General features: G+C 39.1%; 2 protein-coding genes across 2 annotated transcripts; one reads left to right on the plus strand and one right to left on the minus strand.

The window, feature by feature from the left end:
• The first annotated feature begins 738 nt into the window (after positions 1-738).
• swsap1 (SWIM-type zinc finger 7 associated protein 1) lies at positions 739-4,930 on the plus strand. The gene is made up of 2 exons (XM_034712073.1): positions 739-1,134; positions 3,930-4,930. The coding sequence occupies exons 1-2, from the start codon at positions 865-867 to the stop codon at positions 4,497-4,499; spliced, it is 840 nt and encodes a 279-aa protein (XP_034567964.1). The 5' UTR covers positions 739-864; the 3' UTR covers positions 4,500-4,930.
• A 2,423-nt stretch (positions 4,931-7,353) lies between these two features.
• epor (erythropoietin receptor) lies at positions 7,354-11,824 on the minus strand. The gene is made up of 8 exons (XM_034712075.1): positions 11,634-11,824; positions 11,403-11,538; positions 11,097-11,263; positions 9,614-9,765; positions 9,374-9,530; positions 9,082-9,169; positions 8,905-8,992; positions 7,354-8,589 (listed from the first exon to the last, which is right to left on the minus strand). The coding sequence occupies exons 1-8, from the start codon at positions 11,734-11,736 to the stop codon at positions 7,855-7,857; spliced, it is 1,626 nt and encodes a 541-aa protein (XP_034567966.1). The 5' UTR covers positions 11,737-11,824; the 3' UTR covers positions 7,354-7,854.
• Between the last annotated feature and the right edge of the window lie 3,656 nt (positions 11,825-15,480).

The following is a 15,480-nucleotide window of genomic DNA, read 5'->3' on the forward strand; positions in this document are numbered from 1 at the left end:
ACCTGGACAACAAGTTGGACTGGTCCCTTAACACAGATGCACTCTACAGGAAGGGGCAGAGACGCCTCTTTTTCTTAAGGAGGCTCAGATCCTTAGACATCTGTAGAAAGATGCTGCAGATGTTTTATCAGTCTGTGGTGGCAAGTGTGTTATTCTATGCTGCAGTCTGCTGGGTAAGCAGTATAAAACACAAGGATGCGTGGCGACTGGAAAAACTAGTGAAAAGAGCTGGCACTGTGCTTGGAACCAGGTTGGACTCACTGGGGGCTGTGGTGGGGAGATGCACACAGAAGAAGCTAGAGGCCATTCTAAATTACATACATCATCCACTTCAAAACTTCTTTGCTGACCAGAGAAACAACAGCAGTGGACGGCTCATCTCTCTGCGATGCAGGACTGAGAGATACAGAAAATCATTCATCCCTGCAGCCATAAGGCTTCATAACTCTCTAGCCAATGGGAGATGAGCTGATAGACACCTAAATTACTTGTTTTATGTGATTTTTATACTTTTATCTGCCAATCACCTGAATTTCCCTTTGGGGATTAATAAAGTTTATTATATTCTATTATATATATATATACATATATAATCATCATTATCATATTATAACTTTTTTGGGGGTGGGGGTATTTATTATTTATTTGTTTTGTTTATTTATTAGGTAGATCATAGTTCCTGATCCACACTCCATACCAGTAGGGGGCGGTAATGCACCTAGACGTTGTTTCCCAATCACCAATAAAAACCCAAGGAGTAGAACAACACAATGCAACTTCAAAACAGACGCTGGTAACGTTACTGCATGGACCTCACACGGCCCAGAAAAATTACTTAATTGATATCTCAGCCTAGTGTCAGTCATGTCGGACATTTTAACACTTGTTTTTAAGACTTTAATGTCCAAAACAGGCGTAAACAGTGATTTCAGGGTCGCTTCCTCATCACCGACAACCTGCGGCAACACGCTGCTGCTAGGAGACCACAGCATCAGCCGCTCTGTGCTGCTTCTCGCGGCCGTTACAGCTGCCGAGACCGGGATGAAAGTGATTTTCTTCACGCAGACACAAATTCAAAGTCTTCCTGTGTCTCTGCAGAAATGTGTGCCCAACCTGAGCCCTGAGAGTCTAAAGGTACAGGTCTCTTGAACTCTCTGCTTGATGTGGTTGACTTTCAACAAGTTCGACGATGCAAAGGGTATTTACGACGTAAAAAAATGTTTTATGGTAAATACATGACTTATGTTTCAGACAAGTAAAACGATTTTGACCAGAATTTGGGTCCCTGACTTGTTAGAACAAAAATCTCACCAGATGATTTTCACCCTGTAGCTTACAATGTATCATCGTATATATACGGTAATCCAAACCCCTATCATTTTATTCATGCTTAGTAAGATTTTCAGGTGAGTAGGTGAATTCAATCCTTGTAATAGTGATGGCGAGATGAAGCTTCTTGAAGTATTGAGGCTTTCCATCCAATTGGTTCACTCATGGGCCGAAGCTTCATGGTGCTCCATTTGCTCTACTGCGCCGTCCAGTGGACAATAAATTTAAAATAAGCGCAGTGATTATAATGACACCATCCCTTTGGTGTGTGAAGCTTTGAATTGAATAAGTGAATGATGTTTGTGATGCCAACACATACATAATGAACTTCTTAGTATGGTGTCTGTCTTTATGATACAATGGCCGGGTCAAAAGGGAAAGTGGAAACAATTTGGGGATAAGGTTGTGACTGTGCGCTGCCCCTTATATTTCGAATCGCGCACCAAACCCGCGAACTGGTTCCTGAATCAGTCACGTGGTACAGGCGGCTCGCGAGGCTTCGAATGTCATCATTTTTCGGCCCCTCCCCTCAATGAAGCAAGCCTCGATACCATTCTCGATACGCGCTTCGCGGAAACGCCCCCTCAAATACTCGACACGCTTCGAAGCTTCGGCACATCTCTAACATCACTACCTTGTAACAAAGGCTTCTTAAGCTAGTAACAGTCAATGGTGGCCAAAGTTCACGGCTTCATTTACTTAAGTCAAAGTATAGATCCTCCTGGTCAAACATTACTCCAATACCATTGAAAGTTGTTCTGTCAAATTATTACTTGAGTTAAAGTGCTGGAGTACTATGGGGCGCCGTTTGTAAAGTTGTGCACACTGAAAATAACAGCAACATTTCTCCACATTTAGCTCCAGAACATCATAAGAATGTAGATTGAATTTTAAAAGGCACTTTTTTTAAATCATATTTAGAGGAATATTTATGATCTTCTTCACGTTTAATTTTGTTGTGAAAAATATATTAAGTTAAAATAAATGTTAAATCCAAATGCTAAATCTAAATCTAAATGTTAAATCTAAATCTAAATACTAAATATAAATCTAAATGTTAAATCTAAATCTAAATATTAAATCTAAATCTAAATCTAAATGTTAAATATAAATATAAATATAAATATTAAATATAAATATAAATGTTAAATATAAATCTAAAGGGACTTTTGGAGGCCACAAAGGGATTTCACAACGCTCAGAGACAGGACTGACCCAGTCTGTGGTACGGACAAGCTAAGTTGCTATTGCTAAATCTGTATCTCTTTATGAAGCTTTTATTTTAGTATATATTTTTGGTGTATCCGCTGGGCTGCAGGGTGAATTTGCATACCAGCTAAATATTTAGGATCGCAGAGCAACATTTAACATTTAGATTTAGCATTTAACATTTAGATTTAGATTTAACATTTAGATTTAGTTTTAATATTTAGATTTACATTTAACATTTAGACATATTAAACATTCAGATTTATATTTAGCATTTGGTTTTAACAATTATTTTAACTTAATATAATTTTCACAATGAAATTAAATGTGAAGAAGATCACAAATATTCCTCTAAATGTGATAAAAAAAAGTGACTTTTAAAAATTCACTCTACATTTTTATGACGTTTTGGAGCTAAATGTGGAGAAATGTTGCTGTTATTTTCGGTGTGCACAACTTTACAATCGGCGCCCCATAGAGTACTTGATTTTTAAAATACTTCAGTATTCAAAGCACTATAAAGTATCTCAAAAAGTACTTTCATAAAGCATTAGTGCAGTCAAGAATGCATGGGTGTACATTCTGCCAAGTTATGTTTATCTAGAAAACATTATCACATCTAAAAAGTATACAATGAAATATAAACAGTGACGAAGTTACTACAAGCACAGACAAGTTTAAAATTTGCATCTGGAATAAAACAAGTTTGTTAGCTACAGACTTCAACATGCTTTCTCAGGTTAAATGTTGATTTTTTTTTGTATGCTGAAGTTTGTGTGTGATGAAAACATCAGAGATTTACAACAGTACGGATCATTCTTTATTTCAAAAAACCTTAAATATGGTCTTGCTCAGGTAGAGGATCATCATTCTTCTCAGCCATAGCAATCATTACGACAACTAAATGAACACACTGATCTGAATAATGTATGATCTGCATTTGATCTACGCTCAACCGAGGTACGGCTTCACCATTGAGACCAACCAAACACAAGTACACAAATCAGTTTATGGTCTTTGGGCTCTGATTTCAGAAAATAAAAGTAAATTCATTAGCTGACTTCAGAGCAAAAGTAGTGAGTAACTAGAGCATTGACATGTAGTGGAGTCAAAAGTATGATATTTGTCCATTAAATGTAGTCGAGTAAAAGTAATAAGTTCCCCAAAAAAATAATACTCAAGTTAAGTACAGATACTTAAAAAATGTAAGACTCCACATCAATTATGACGAATTCACGACCAATCCATCCTCTGCTTAAAGTGATGAGAAAAGATTGCCTTATCATAGCAGTTTTTAAGTCTTTGTGGCTGTGCTGTAACAGCTAAAGCTAAGAAAACAGTTATTATGCTTCTGTCAGACAATTATTTTGCTCTTTTTTTTTCTTTTACAGAAAATCAAGTTTTGCTATCCCTGCAAAGTGGATGAGCTGCTTCAACAGGTGGCCAGCCTTCATGAGTCCATCAACTTATATCCCACCCCTTCCTCACTGATCATAATTGACAGGTTGGATGGCTACCTGTGTGGTCCAGGGGGTGGCGGCACATGTGGATTATACCCAGGTGAGCAGTCCTTGGCTGCACACCTTTCTGCATTGCTGTGTGACACTTCAGCCTTCCTCACACAACTCCTGAAACAACGCTCCTCCAGCTCAGGCCCATGTTGCTTCATTGCCTCCTTTCAATCAGAAGTTGACCTCGGGAAATCAGATGGGGAGGCCTCTACCACAGATCCCATCCTTGAAGTACTTGATCGCTATTTCCAGGTTCGCTGCACTCTTGACAGAGATTGCAGCTATGAAGCTGCAGCAGCTGGATTACAGGAGGTTTGGCACATTTACTTTTCAGGGACATGCATCACACAGGCCTCTTGTATCAAAGACAGAGAGGACAGGCAAAGCATAGACCAAGAATGGCAGCTGTTAATTTTTCCAGATGGTGTAATGGAGTTTAAATTGGTCTGACAATATCTGTTCACCAAGGGTCTATTTTCGTTCACAGAAAGTGCTTTTTTGTCACCCCTGATTGCAGTCAATGCCTCTGCGCAGAGCGTTAGTGTGATTAGCTGCAGTTTTAGACTACGGTAGTGTAACCTCCTCCCACAGCTCCACAGTAATCATATCTTTCATATACTCTTCTTTCTGTCAGTGTATCTCAGTAAACAGGTAACAGGTTTAGATACTTTCATTGCATGTATTACAGGGAAATGGTACCAACATATTCACACATTTTCAACTCGCTATAAGTTCCTCTGCTGCTTCATCACTCTGTCTGGTGTCTCCTTTGTCCACGCTGTCACTTCTGTGTAATGTTTATGCAGCCTAGAAAAAAGTAGCATTTGCATATTATGTGCCTCTGGTTAATTATTCTGTGATAAAACCAATCTTTCACTTAACCTTGTAGTCTTCTCACAGAAACAAAATGTTAAATCTGCTGTTTCCCCTTTCAGATGTCATTTAACAGAACCACAGTGGTTTTAATGTACAACTTTTAATAAGATGAAATGTTAAATTTGTCTTCTCACAGAAACAAAATATTTAATCTGCTGTTTCCCCTTTCAGATGTAATTTAACAGAACCACAGTTGTTTTAACATATAATAATCTGAAATGTAAAAATTTTTAAGGCTTTTTAGAACACATAAAAAAATGTCCAGAAATTAAAAAAATGTACATAGACACAAAGGAATGGGTTTGTTAGACAGTTTAATTCAATATTTATTATGGTCCAAGGTAAGCAAATTCTACTTGAGACTCTTATCCCTCCCTGGATCAAAAAGTATACTGTATATTCAATTACATTTTTAAAATTTGCATTATAATATTGCTTAATCTTTTTTCTATTCACTTTATCATCTTGTTTTATTAATCAAAACTTTGTGTTTTAAAGGTGCAGTGTGTAGTAATTTGGCAATTTCACTAGAAATTGAATATATTATTCATCAGTTTGTTTAAACTAGTACAGAATTAGCTGAATATAAAAATAAAAACTCGACAAATGGAGGATGATACCTATCATGCATCACATGATCTTGTTTTCAAAAGCCACTGGCTGTTTTCGAAACTGCCTACTATACTAGCAGTACGTACTGATTTGGCCAGAATTCAGTATGTAGTAAGTAGTATGTGAAAAAGAGCAAAACCTGCAGCATGCCAAAACTCCCCAGATGTCACTGATTCGGGAAAATTTCACAGTATGCATCAGACCAGTCTGCCTCGCGTACTGTTTCCCACATTGCACAGCGCTCATTCCGCTTTTTCTTTTTCCTTCTTTTTTGACGTGAGGACGTTTTTGGGTGCTGTGAAAATTATTAAACTACATATAAACCACTTCCTAACTTTTTAAATCCTAAGTGGATGCTAAAGAAGCAGTTTCTCTGTCGGCTTCGCAGCTGTTTACTCCCACTTTTCAAAACTGGAAATCCAGTGACGTCTGACCCAGCATACTGCAACACAGATGAACAGAACAGTCATACTACATACTATACTATACTAAACTAAATTCAAACGTATTCATATGTAGTAGGCAATACCTACTGCCTACTACATTAGTAAATAGTATGTAGCAAGCCGTTTTGAAAACAGCCATTGTGACTTCACTGAGAGACCCAGATGAGCAAGGGAGCTTTCAGTCTAGAATCTGACCACTAGATGTCACCAAAGAACCCCATTTCCAGACACTGCACCTTTAAGCAAGACAACATGTTAGTAACTACTGACAATTAAGTGATTAAGACACTAGACTTAAGTTGCTGATATCACTGTTAAAATATTTTACAAAAAAGATACTTACTTTAAAAAAACAACTATAAATCATCTTTACAGAGTAATATTTTGAATGGCATTAGGAAATGAGAAATATTGTATATAATATGTACTTTAAAGCAAATTACAAAAAAAAAGTAGCATATTGGTCTGACAAATGGAAGACATTCTCTTAGTACAATTGTTGCATACAACAAAAAATAACATTCGAGTTCAAACAACACATTGGTAGCTTAAAGAAAATTAACCTTTCTTTTCATATTCAGTAAATTAATATATGCCTTTTAAAACATGCATTACTTTGTAAATAACAACAGGTTAGTTGTGAGTTTTTAGATTACACCTTTGTGTCCTTGTGTCTCACAACACTTAACAATCATTATAATACAACTTTTTGTTGTTAAACCTAAGTTTCCTCAGAAGCTGCGCATTACAATTCAAGATACATTTAAGTCATTGCAATAATTGTTAATTTGCTGGGGGCATTTTTTTATTTTATATGAGTAATGGAAATTTAACAGTGCCCATGTTTGTTATGATACAGGAACTCATGGTATGATTTACTTGTGTGAAATTAATATCCATGCTAGTTGTAAAGCTTTGGGGATGAAAATGTTCCAAAATGAAACACTTCCCCAGACTTTTATCACAGCCATGACCTGGTCTAAGTCTTAATTTCTCCCATACTTTGGTTACGTATCAAATAACTACAAGAGTAAAGACATTTCCATCAGCAACTGTTAGCATTCCAACACAGTAAACAGTGACATTTAAAACTTAGATGGCTAACACTTGGCGAGTGTTGGCTGGTGATTACTCTACACCATGACAGCTGGTGACCAAAGAGTTGGTAAAGGACACTGAAATGAACATTGACATCATAACACTATCCCTCTATCAAACCCCAACTTGGTCGAGGCAGATAGTTGTCTAACATGAGTCTAGTTCTGCTTGAGGTTTCTGCTTGTTAAAAGGAAGTTTTCCTTGCAGCTGTAACTAGCTAAATACTGCGAGGTGCAATGCTCATGGTGGATTACAATGAGATAAGAGTCCTGTCAGTAAGAGGGGACTGGATCTTATCCTGTCTTGATGTTGGGTCTTTGTTAATAATTTAACATAGAGTGTGGTCTAGACCTTTGAACCTGAAATTCAATATGAAAGTGAAGTTGAATGCTATTTACAAGTCAGAAACTCAAAATCAATCTGTTATGACATTTATTCAGCAAAAGTATAGCCCCACACAGCTGCTAGCATAGCTGTAGACAGAAAATAGAGGTCTACAGTATTTTAAAAAGAAATAAGCTATATCAGGTTTTGGCTACACATACGAGACTTAGGGGTTGATTGATTCTTAGATTTTGTCTTTTCTTGAGATTTATAAAAACCCTCAAAATATAGTGTATCCCCAGCTCTATCCTCAAAGCCTGTACTTGAATTCTTAGAACACCTTTCTTAACAGTTGATGTGAATTTATGTATCTTTGGTCTTAATTCAACAGCCCTTAACAGAGCCTGCTATCAAGCATAGTCAGTGTTCAAACTGTTCAGCTGTCCTTCTCATCTGTCATCATCATGAACAGGGCGCTGCCAAGACAGGAACTGCCTCCTATGAGCAGGGATCTCGTTCTTGTACTCATTGGCATAGATAACCATTTTTCCAATGTCATCTGCTCTACTCATGGGGCTGTAATCCATGGAGACGCCAGAGTCTGCCACCGCCATATAGGTGTATCCTGGGCCTTTGGACATCCAGGCATGGTTTGGGTACTCAAAGCTGGACTGAGATGATAACTGACCCGAACCCGAGCTCTGCTGAGCAGATCCAAGGTCAGAATGAGATTCGCACGATACTGTCTTTCTGGAGGCGAAGAGCAACCCAAGTGGTAAGGTCTCCTCGAGAATGTCCTCAAGGTGATCAGTGTTGCTGTAGTTATTGGCACTGAGGGTGACGTATGCATCTTGAGACTCCAGCAGAGAGGACTGGGAGCTGTCCTGGTGGAGCCCCCGTAAGCAGTCCATTAACCAGTGGTCGTGTTGTGGAGCTCTCCATCCCTCGATCGGTGCTGAATCATCCCTGTTCATTGGGGTTTTTTTTCCCATCCCTTTCTTTCCATTCCTATCATCCTCTCTGCCTGTGGTTAAAGCTCTGGAGGCTTTTGGTGGCAGAGGCGGGGAAGGCAGTGAGGGGCAAAGGTTTAGCTCTGAGAGGACCTCCAGTGGAGAAGGGCATTCCTCTGAGCTGAGGAAAGCGGGAATCAACCTCAGGCCTCCATTGGACTGCCCCAACCACTCCTAAAAACACACAAAGAATTATGAAAACACTGTTTGACTTTGACCTAATTTTTATCACAGAAACAGAGCGCTTGTCACTTGACCCTTGGGCCTTAGCATTTGTGATATTGTGTGGAAGGTCTCTACGAGATATTTCAGTGAATCCCTTAACTTCTATGTACGTAGTGTGCTACCACACTGAACTAAGACGGTGACCAATATGACGTTCTTTATGCCTACCAAAAGTCAGTATGCAAGCAATGCTATTGTTAGCATGCAGCATGATAAAGTAAGCCTCTCAGGGCCTTTGGGGTCACACAGTTGTCTCATCCTTACCTCAAAATCTCCACCATAGACAGTGAAAAGTCCTTGGAACTTGACATCAGGTGTCGGAATACTTGGCCAAAGCTTCTTTACAAGAAACCTTAGGAGAGCACAGAAGCTGAAGTTATAATCCGTCTCTTTCCCTTTATCACCAAAATGTTACACATGCTGTTTTCCTGGTTGACATACCTGCGATGGTACAGGAGTATAGTGAGAGACAGCACAATGAGGATTATAGAGATGATGAGAGTCAGGGAGAGGATGAGTATGTCAAGCTCTGGAGGAGGCATAGCATAATGAAAAGTCATTGTGTAACTTTGGGAACAAACTACGCAGAACAAAAATCAAACAAATGCTTATCGGAAAATGTTGGTCTGCATATTGCCTCAAAAGGATGACTCTTGAGAAATATATCAGGGGAAGCCAATGTTCCTGAGAATGCAGGCATATGTCACATTTTATATCCTATATCAGTGCCCACCTGCAGGGACTGTTTCCATGTACACAGGGTCACTCCAGGCACTCCAATAGCCGTTGTAGCTAATCCCATCCATCTTGACACGAACTCGCACCTTGTAATGTGTACCTGACTGCAGGCCTCTCAGGATCATTTTTGAGCTGGCTTTAGTTACCTCTACCTTTAAAGAACAGAATTCTGTTCAGTTCGGATCATCGGATCATTAGGTGCACTTACTAACCACTTACTGTTTAGGGATCTTACCTGCCACACATGACTGTCTGCGGTAGCATAGCTGACCTCATATGTCATGCTGTCATCCATGTATTTGAGAGGGGGAGGCACCCAGCTGACATTTAGCTGGCCTTGCTGACCCGAGTGGCTTACTATCACATTAGCCGGAGGGTCCAGAAGAACTGCCATTTGAAAAGACAAGTAGCAGCTTGTTAATGAGGAATTTGAAGGAAGTTGAGGAAATGTTTTTCCACAGTAAAAGATTATCACACGGAAAAAATAGACCCAGTTACTTTACAATGTCAGATCCATGTTTGGAAAAATTGCATACTGATTAAAGCATTGTGTCTTTTGGTTGCATTGGCTAGAAAAAATAAGATGCAGAGACATCTATCCAGCAAATACAGAGCCACATTAGCATTTATAGTTGGGTTTGTGTCTTTTTGATGATTGTAAGTACAATATTGACTTTGTTTTTAACATTAATTTTGATCTTATTGAACTGATGAGGTAAATAAAAAAAAACTTAAAAGATGCTAAATGTTCCATTATAATCCAGCGGTTCTGGCACATCATAGAACGAGAGATTAACAAGATCCTACATATTGATACCGAAGGTGGACCATTGTCATTACTTCTAGGTATACCTAATGTTACTGTTACTGATAAATATAAGAGGAAACTTTATAAGATGTTAACTTTCTGTGCCAGAAAGTGTATTCTTTTAAACTGGATTACAGATAGGGTCCCTTCCAAGGTACAATGGCAGAGAGTTACACTTGAATATGTCCCACTGGACTACTTAACCTGCCAACTACATTCCAGAGACGATGTTTTCCGTAGAACATGGGAACCCTTCCTGGTATATATTGGGCTAAATGTTTCCACTATTCTTACAAGAGGCTTTGTGCTATAGACACAACTTTTTAATATCATCACTATTATTATTATTATTATTTTTTTTTTTTATTCTATTTATACCCTTATTTTCTTTTCCTCTATCTTTGCACCTCTGCAATGTACATTGTGAATCCTGTGCCTGACGCCTGTATTAACTTAACCTGAATGCTAACCATGATATATATATATGAGCCAAGTGTATATGTTTTGTTTGTTAAAAAAATCTAATAAATATATTTATTAAAAAAAAAGAAGTTCCATTATGTTTACTAGATCAGCTCTAATAGCAGGTATTCTAATGTTATGCTATTTGCTGCTCAGCAGTTAGCTTTGGAATAGTAGCCAGTTGCAGCAACAACAGTGATACACAAGTTGTGGGCTGTAAAACCAAAGAGAAGAACTGTAGATCAAGGAGTTTTTTTTCTTAACCTTAAAAGTAGTGCTGTGCTCGGTTGTTAAAATAATTAGGTGCTTGAATAAATATAATTTACAACTGTAGAGGCAACTTAAGTGAATTTAAGAACTCACAATTTCACAAACTTTTTAAAACCACTCCTATAACTGTGCTCTGTAATGGAACTGTGTTCAGTAACACGAGCAGTATAAAACTTACAGACAAGGTCAACAAGAAGGCTGCGGTTGTAGATTAGTGTTTCCTCTCGTGAAACTTGTATGTCCATTTGGACAAACATCTGGGTTTGGTTCAGGTGACAGATGAACAGCATCTTCCCGCCTGCTGCATGGAGGGCTCTCAGTGGGCACCTGTTGCTGCTTTCCTTTCTGCTCAGGCCAGAGAAATACAGAAACACGTGAGGTTTTCAAAAAGAGCTCACTAAGGATATTATTTGAATAGCATGTTGACTGTTAAATTTAATTTTTATTTATACTCCACATAATTTATCTGTCGAAAGTGACCTACTGGTAGGCGTATGTGAAAGAGTACTGATCCACAGAACCGGCCCTCTCCTCATCTTCCACCCAGAAACACGTGAGGTCTTTCTTGCCCTCAGCAAAGCACTTGGGGTTTTCTGGCACCTCTTTCAGCAGCATAGACACTGTAGAGGTGAAGTTAGGAGGACAAGAGTTAAGTTTCTAATTTTGTTGTTACTACATGTTAGTCAAAAACAAGATCCCGCAGACTGTATCTTACCCTTTTTCTCGAAATATTGCGCGCTCTGGAAGCTTGAAGCTGTTACCATGGCGCAGAAAATCACGTTAAGTGCCAAACACCGGCTCAGGTTATTGCATATCATCCTGTCTGTCTCCTTTGTGAACAGAAAGACTTTTGCTTTCTGATGTCCGTCTGCATAACTGGAGAACAAACACGCCACAAACGCTCCTGATGCAGCTCTGGCCTGGGGACCTTACTATTTGTCCGATACCATGGATAGCGTAACGTGGTTGCACGCCTGCTTGTGAGCGATAAGGTGTGTAGAGACTTGCTGTTTACTTTCTCCCAAAGCGAAGGGGGGGTGGAGCAAGAGTAGTCTTACGAAAGTTTTTACTCTCCTGCTGATGGGCGGGAATCAGCTCTCATTGATGTTTATGACTTGGAGGCGAACTTGTGCCATGCGTAAAAGCGCACAAAAGTATCAGACAGAAGGGCAACTAGAGATACAGACAGATATATAGATATATAGATAGATTGAATGGGGAAGTGTACAAGTAAGAAATCATAACCTGGTATTTTGAGTATGTTGCATGCATCACGCACGCCACTTATGGTTCACAGTCAGGAGTTGTGCAGGTTGACACCTTTATAAAATGCGATTTCAGAAAGTTCGAGCTCAGCCTCTGTTTGGCCCTGAGCCAATTTAATCCGTGCATGCGCCAAACAAACGGAAACCGCAGACTGCTCACATGCAAAAGCAGCAGACCTAAACGGTTTCTTATCTTTGAAGTGCACCCGCGCGTTCTCTTCGTTTGACCTGCATTATCGGAGCTGCAGACACCCATGCTTCTTCACCTCTGATAAAGTTGCTCAGGGAGCGCAGCGGCCCATCCCCGTCCGTGTAAGTGTAATTAAGCTCCTGCTTGCATCACATGGAGAGAAGGCAGTTTTACCACAGTGCAGTGGGTGCTGGTGTAAATAAAACTGCGTTTCATCCACGGAATTCAATTCAGCTGTAGATGTTGAAACCTTTGACTATTTCAGATTAATGTGTTATTGTACAAATCAAGTGGAAAGCCTTACCGACATGTCTAACATACAAGGACAACTGACTGGACCAGGGGCGTTGCTATAGGCATAAAGCTCTACTGGGACACAGGCCCCCTACTATTTCCCCTTCCTCACACACACACACACACACACACACACACACACACACACACACACACACACACACACACACACTTTTAATGGGCAGGTGTTTGTGCCCTCTAAAGAGATCCAGAGCTTTTTTCCAGTTAGTGAAACCAGTGCTCACAAATGTGTCATGTTTCATGTTTCATGTGTTTACCAAGCATGCTACATGAGAAACAAAAAGCTGCATCTCTATTTACAGAATATTATAACCAGGGAAAGCTTTCTAACCATTGTGAATTTAATGATGTTTTTTTTAACCCAAAGCAGTGCTGGGGATAGTGGGACTTCACTTGTTTAGGAATTAATGAATGTATGGGAAATGTGTGGATGCAACACATTAACAACTGCGCCTAAAGTCTTTTCCTTTACTTCCGATGGCCAGTCCACCCCTGATACTGGGGCACAGCTCATTTATACTGAGGCACGTGCCCCAGTAAAGGGGTCTGGCGACGCCCCTGGACTGGACTAAAAGAGTAAACTACTGACTGAAAAAACTGTCATAGCAAAGATCTAACTCTTCTGAAATTCTGCATCTGGACTAAAAAACCTGATCATATAATCATTATCATTTTAGGATTGGTTAACCTGTACACTATAAAAAGAAAATAATGTGTTAATAACTTGGTGTGTTGTACTTTGAATATAGATTTCATAAAAACATGGACTAAATAAGCACCATCCATTAAAAAAAGTACATATAGACTGATGTGTGTTTTTTTTGTTTTTTTTTTACTGGATCTCTAAGAAATCAAAGACAAAGTTGTTGTTCTTCGTTTTTAAAGCATGCATTTAATCAAAAGAGGAACTAATATCATTTAGTCTAGTGGAAGATATATAGTAGAATAAAGCTTCTTGGAGATAAGACAAAAAGGAAAGATGATTCTGGGATCCCACCACAGATTAGGCTAGATTAGAGATTAATTCAGTTTGAAAGTATTAAGAAGCCCTTCACATAAGAAGAATAAGAATGCCATGTTTACAGACCACAGTAACAGGACGAGGAGGTTCGGGAAACCGACGTTGTGGAGCACAATGGCAGAGTGTGGTTTTCTCTGTTTCTCCAGATAAAACATGTAAAAGACATGACCTGATGTTTTGGGGTTAGGAGGAAAGCCGATCATAAATTGAGCTTCAGATGTCGTTGTCACCCCAAACACTACCCCAAAAAGCATGTATAGACAGAGATAGAGAACGGGCAATTAAGCTTGTCCACTTGTAATGAATATAATCTTTATTGTCAAAAACACATTTCAACATATTCTGTTTATGAGATGCATTTTTTTTCCTCCATAATATGTCATTTAATTTCAACACAGTCGAAGCCTAAAAAATGTGATCTGGGTAGGAATCTGCTCACCCCACTTTTATAGGAAGTAATCAATCAGAAATGTTACAAATGAAAACAGATCATTAACATAAGAAATAATAGACACACCCCAGATTAACAGATCTGGAGTTGCAATGGTCAAAAAGCATCTGTAGTAGTAATATGACAGATATCAGACAAAGTGGTTAACATGAGGTCACATGGAGGTTGACTGTTCAATACTGAATGTCAAAAAATTGAGGAACAAGAAAGCTATTTAATGTGTAGTTAAACAGATGTAAAACATTGCATTATAGAGGAAAGATTCATTCAATGACAGGATGAGCTTTTACAGTAATGGGATATAAAGTGACAGGCTCAACATTCTATAGCAGCTCATTGTTTTTTCTGATAGTGACAACAGCACAGTTCAGGCCCACACTTATCTTTCGGAGAGATCAGTGTTCTTCCCTTTCTGAGTACACACACACACATAGTGCTGAATCTGCATTAAAGTCATTATGTCAGGAAAATAAAACAATGCAACTTCTCTATCGCTAATATTCAGTTATTATTAAGAAAAGTTGGTTTGCCATGCCGTCTTGTTTGCTATGGTGCAATTTGGTAGAGCACTGTGCGTGTGTTTGAGTGTGTGTTGTAGATGTCGTGGTCAAAGCATGTAGGCTAGAGAGAAGGCGTCAAATAAAAAGTGGCACAGAAGGGTGAGTGAGGACATGGCAGGAGGCAGGTCATGTGACAAAAACCAGTGTTATCGGTTTTAAACGACTTCCTCATACAGCCACATTCACAGAGCAGAGGGCAGAGCTTAACATTGACCTTTCGCATTATCATGCCATACAATATAAACAACAGGCTCCAGACTAGAAATAACATTCAGTTCAAGATAAGGTTCATAGGCACATTCTTTAAGTCATTTTTATCATTGTATTGAGGCTTGAAGAGTGAACATGAAGAGGTTTTGTTATACTGTACCACACTGATATACTAGTGTTGTAGGACATTAGGCGACAAGATACATTCTGATTGTATCCCTTTTATGGTAATTTCAATACGAGGAAACTTTTTTTTTTTTTTTTTGCTATATGTGTTTTTGCCAAAGTTTGAGAAGAAAATATAAGTAAATATAAAGCTGTACAAGCACAGGTTTGTTAGTGAAGCTTAAGGGAATGGAGGGAGTGGAGGTAAACAGCTGGCTTAAGGCTGATTTATACTTCTGCGTCGCCCCTACGCAGCAGGGGCTGACGCGGACATGAGCCCCACATACTTCTTCGTCGATGTGTCCGTGTCGCGCAGCAATTCTCCTACGAAACGCTTGAGGGCAGTGTGGTCTCTCTGATAGCCGGTCGCCTGCTTCCGGTCCTG

This window comes from Notolabrus celidotus, chromosome 20, assembly GCF_009762535.1.
Source record: "Notolabrus celidotus isolate fNotCel1 chromosome 20, fNotCel1.pri, whole genome shotgun sequence".
In the NCBI taxonomy this organism is placed as follows: Eukaryota; Metazoa; Chordata; class Actinopteri; order Labriformes; family Labridae; genus Notolabrus; species Notolabrus celidotus.

What these genes read in the sequence shown, in the direction of transcription:
- swsap1 (XM_034712073.1), top strand. Translation starts at nt 865, where the DNA reads ATGTCGGACATTTTAACACTTGTTTTTAAGACTTTAATGTCCAAAACA. An exon ending in TGAGCCCTGAGAGTCTAAAG is followed by an intron (nt 1,135 to 3,929) that starts GTACAGGTCTCT and finishes TTTCTTTTACAG; the next exon opens with AAAATCAAGTTTTGCTATCC.
- epor (XM_034712075.1), bottom strand. Translation starts at nt 11,736, where the DNA reads ATGATATGCAATAACCTGAGCCGGTGTTTGGCACTTAACGTGATTTTC. An exon ending in TCTTTCACATACGCCTACCA is followed by an intron (nt 11,264 to 11,402) that starts GTAGGTCACTTT and finishes TGGCCTGAGCAG; the next exon opens with AAAGGAAAGCAGCAACAGGT. An exon ending in CAGACAGTCATGTGTGGCAG is followed by an intron (nt 9,531 to 9,613) that starts GTAAGATCCCTA and finishes TGTTCTTTAAAG; the next exon opens with GTAGAGGTAACTAAAGCCAG.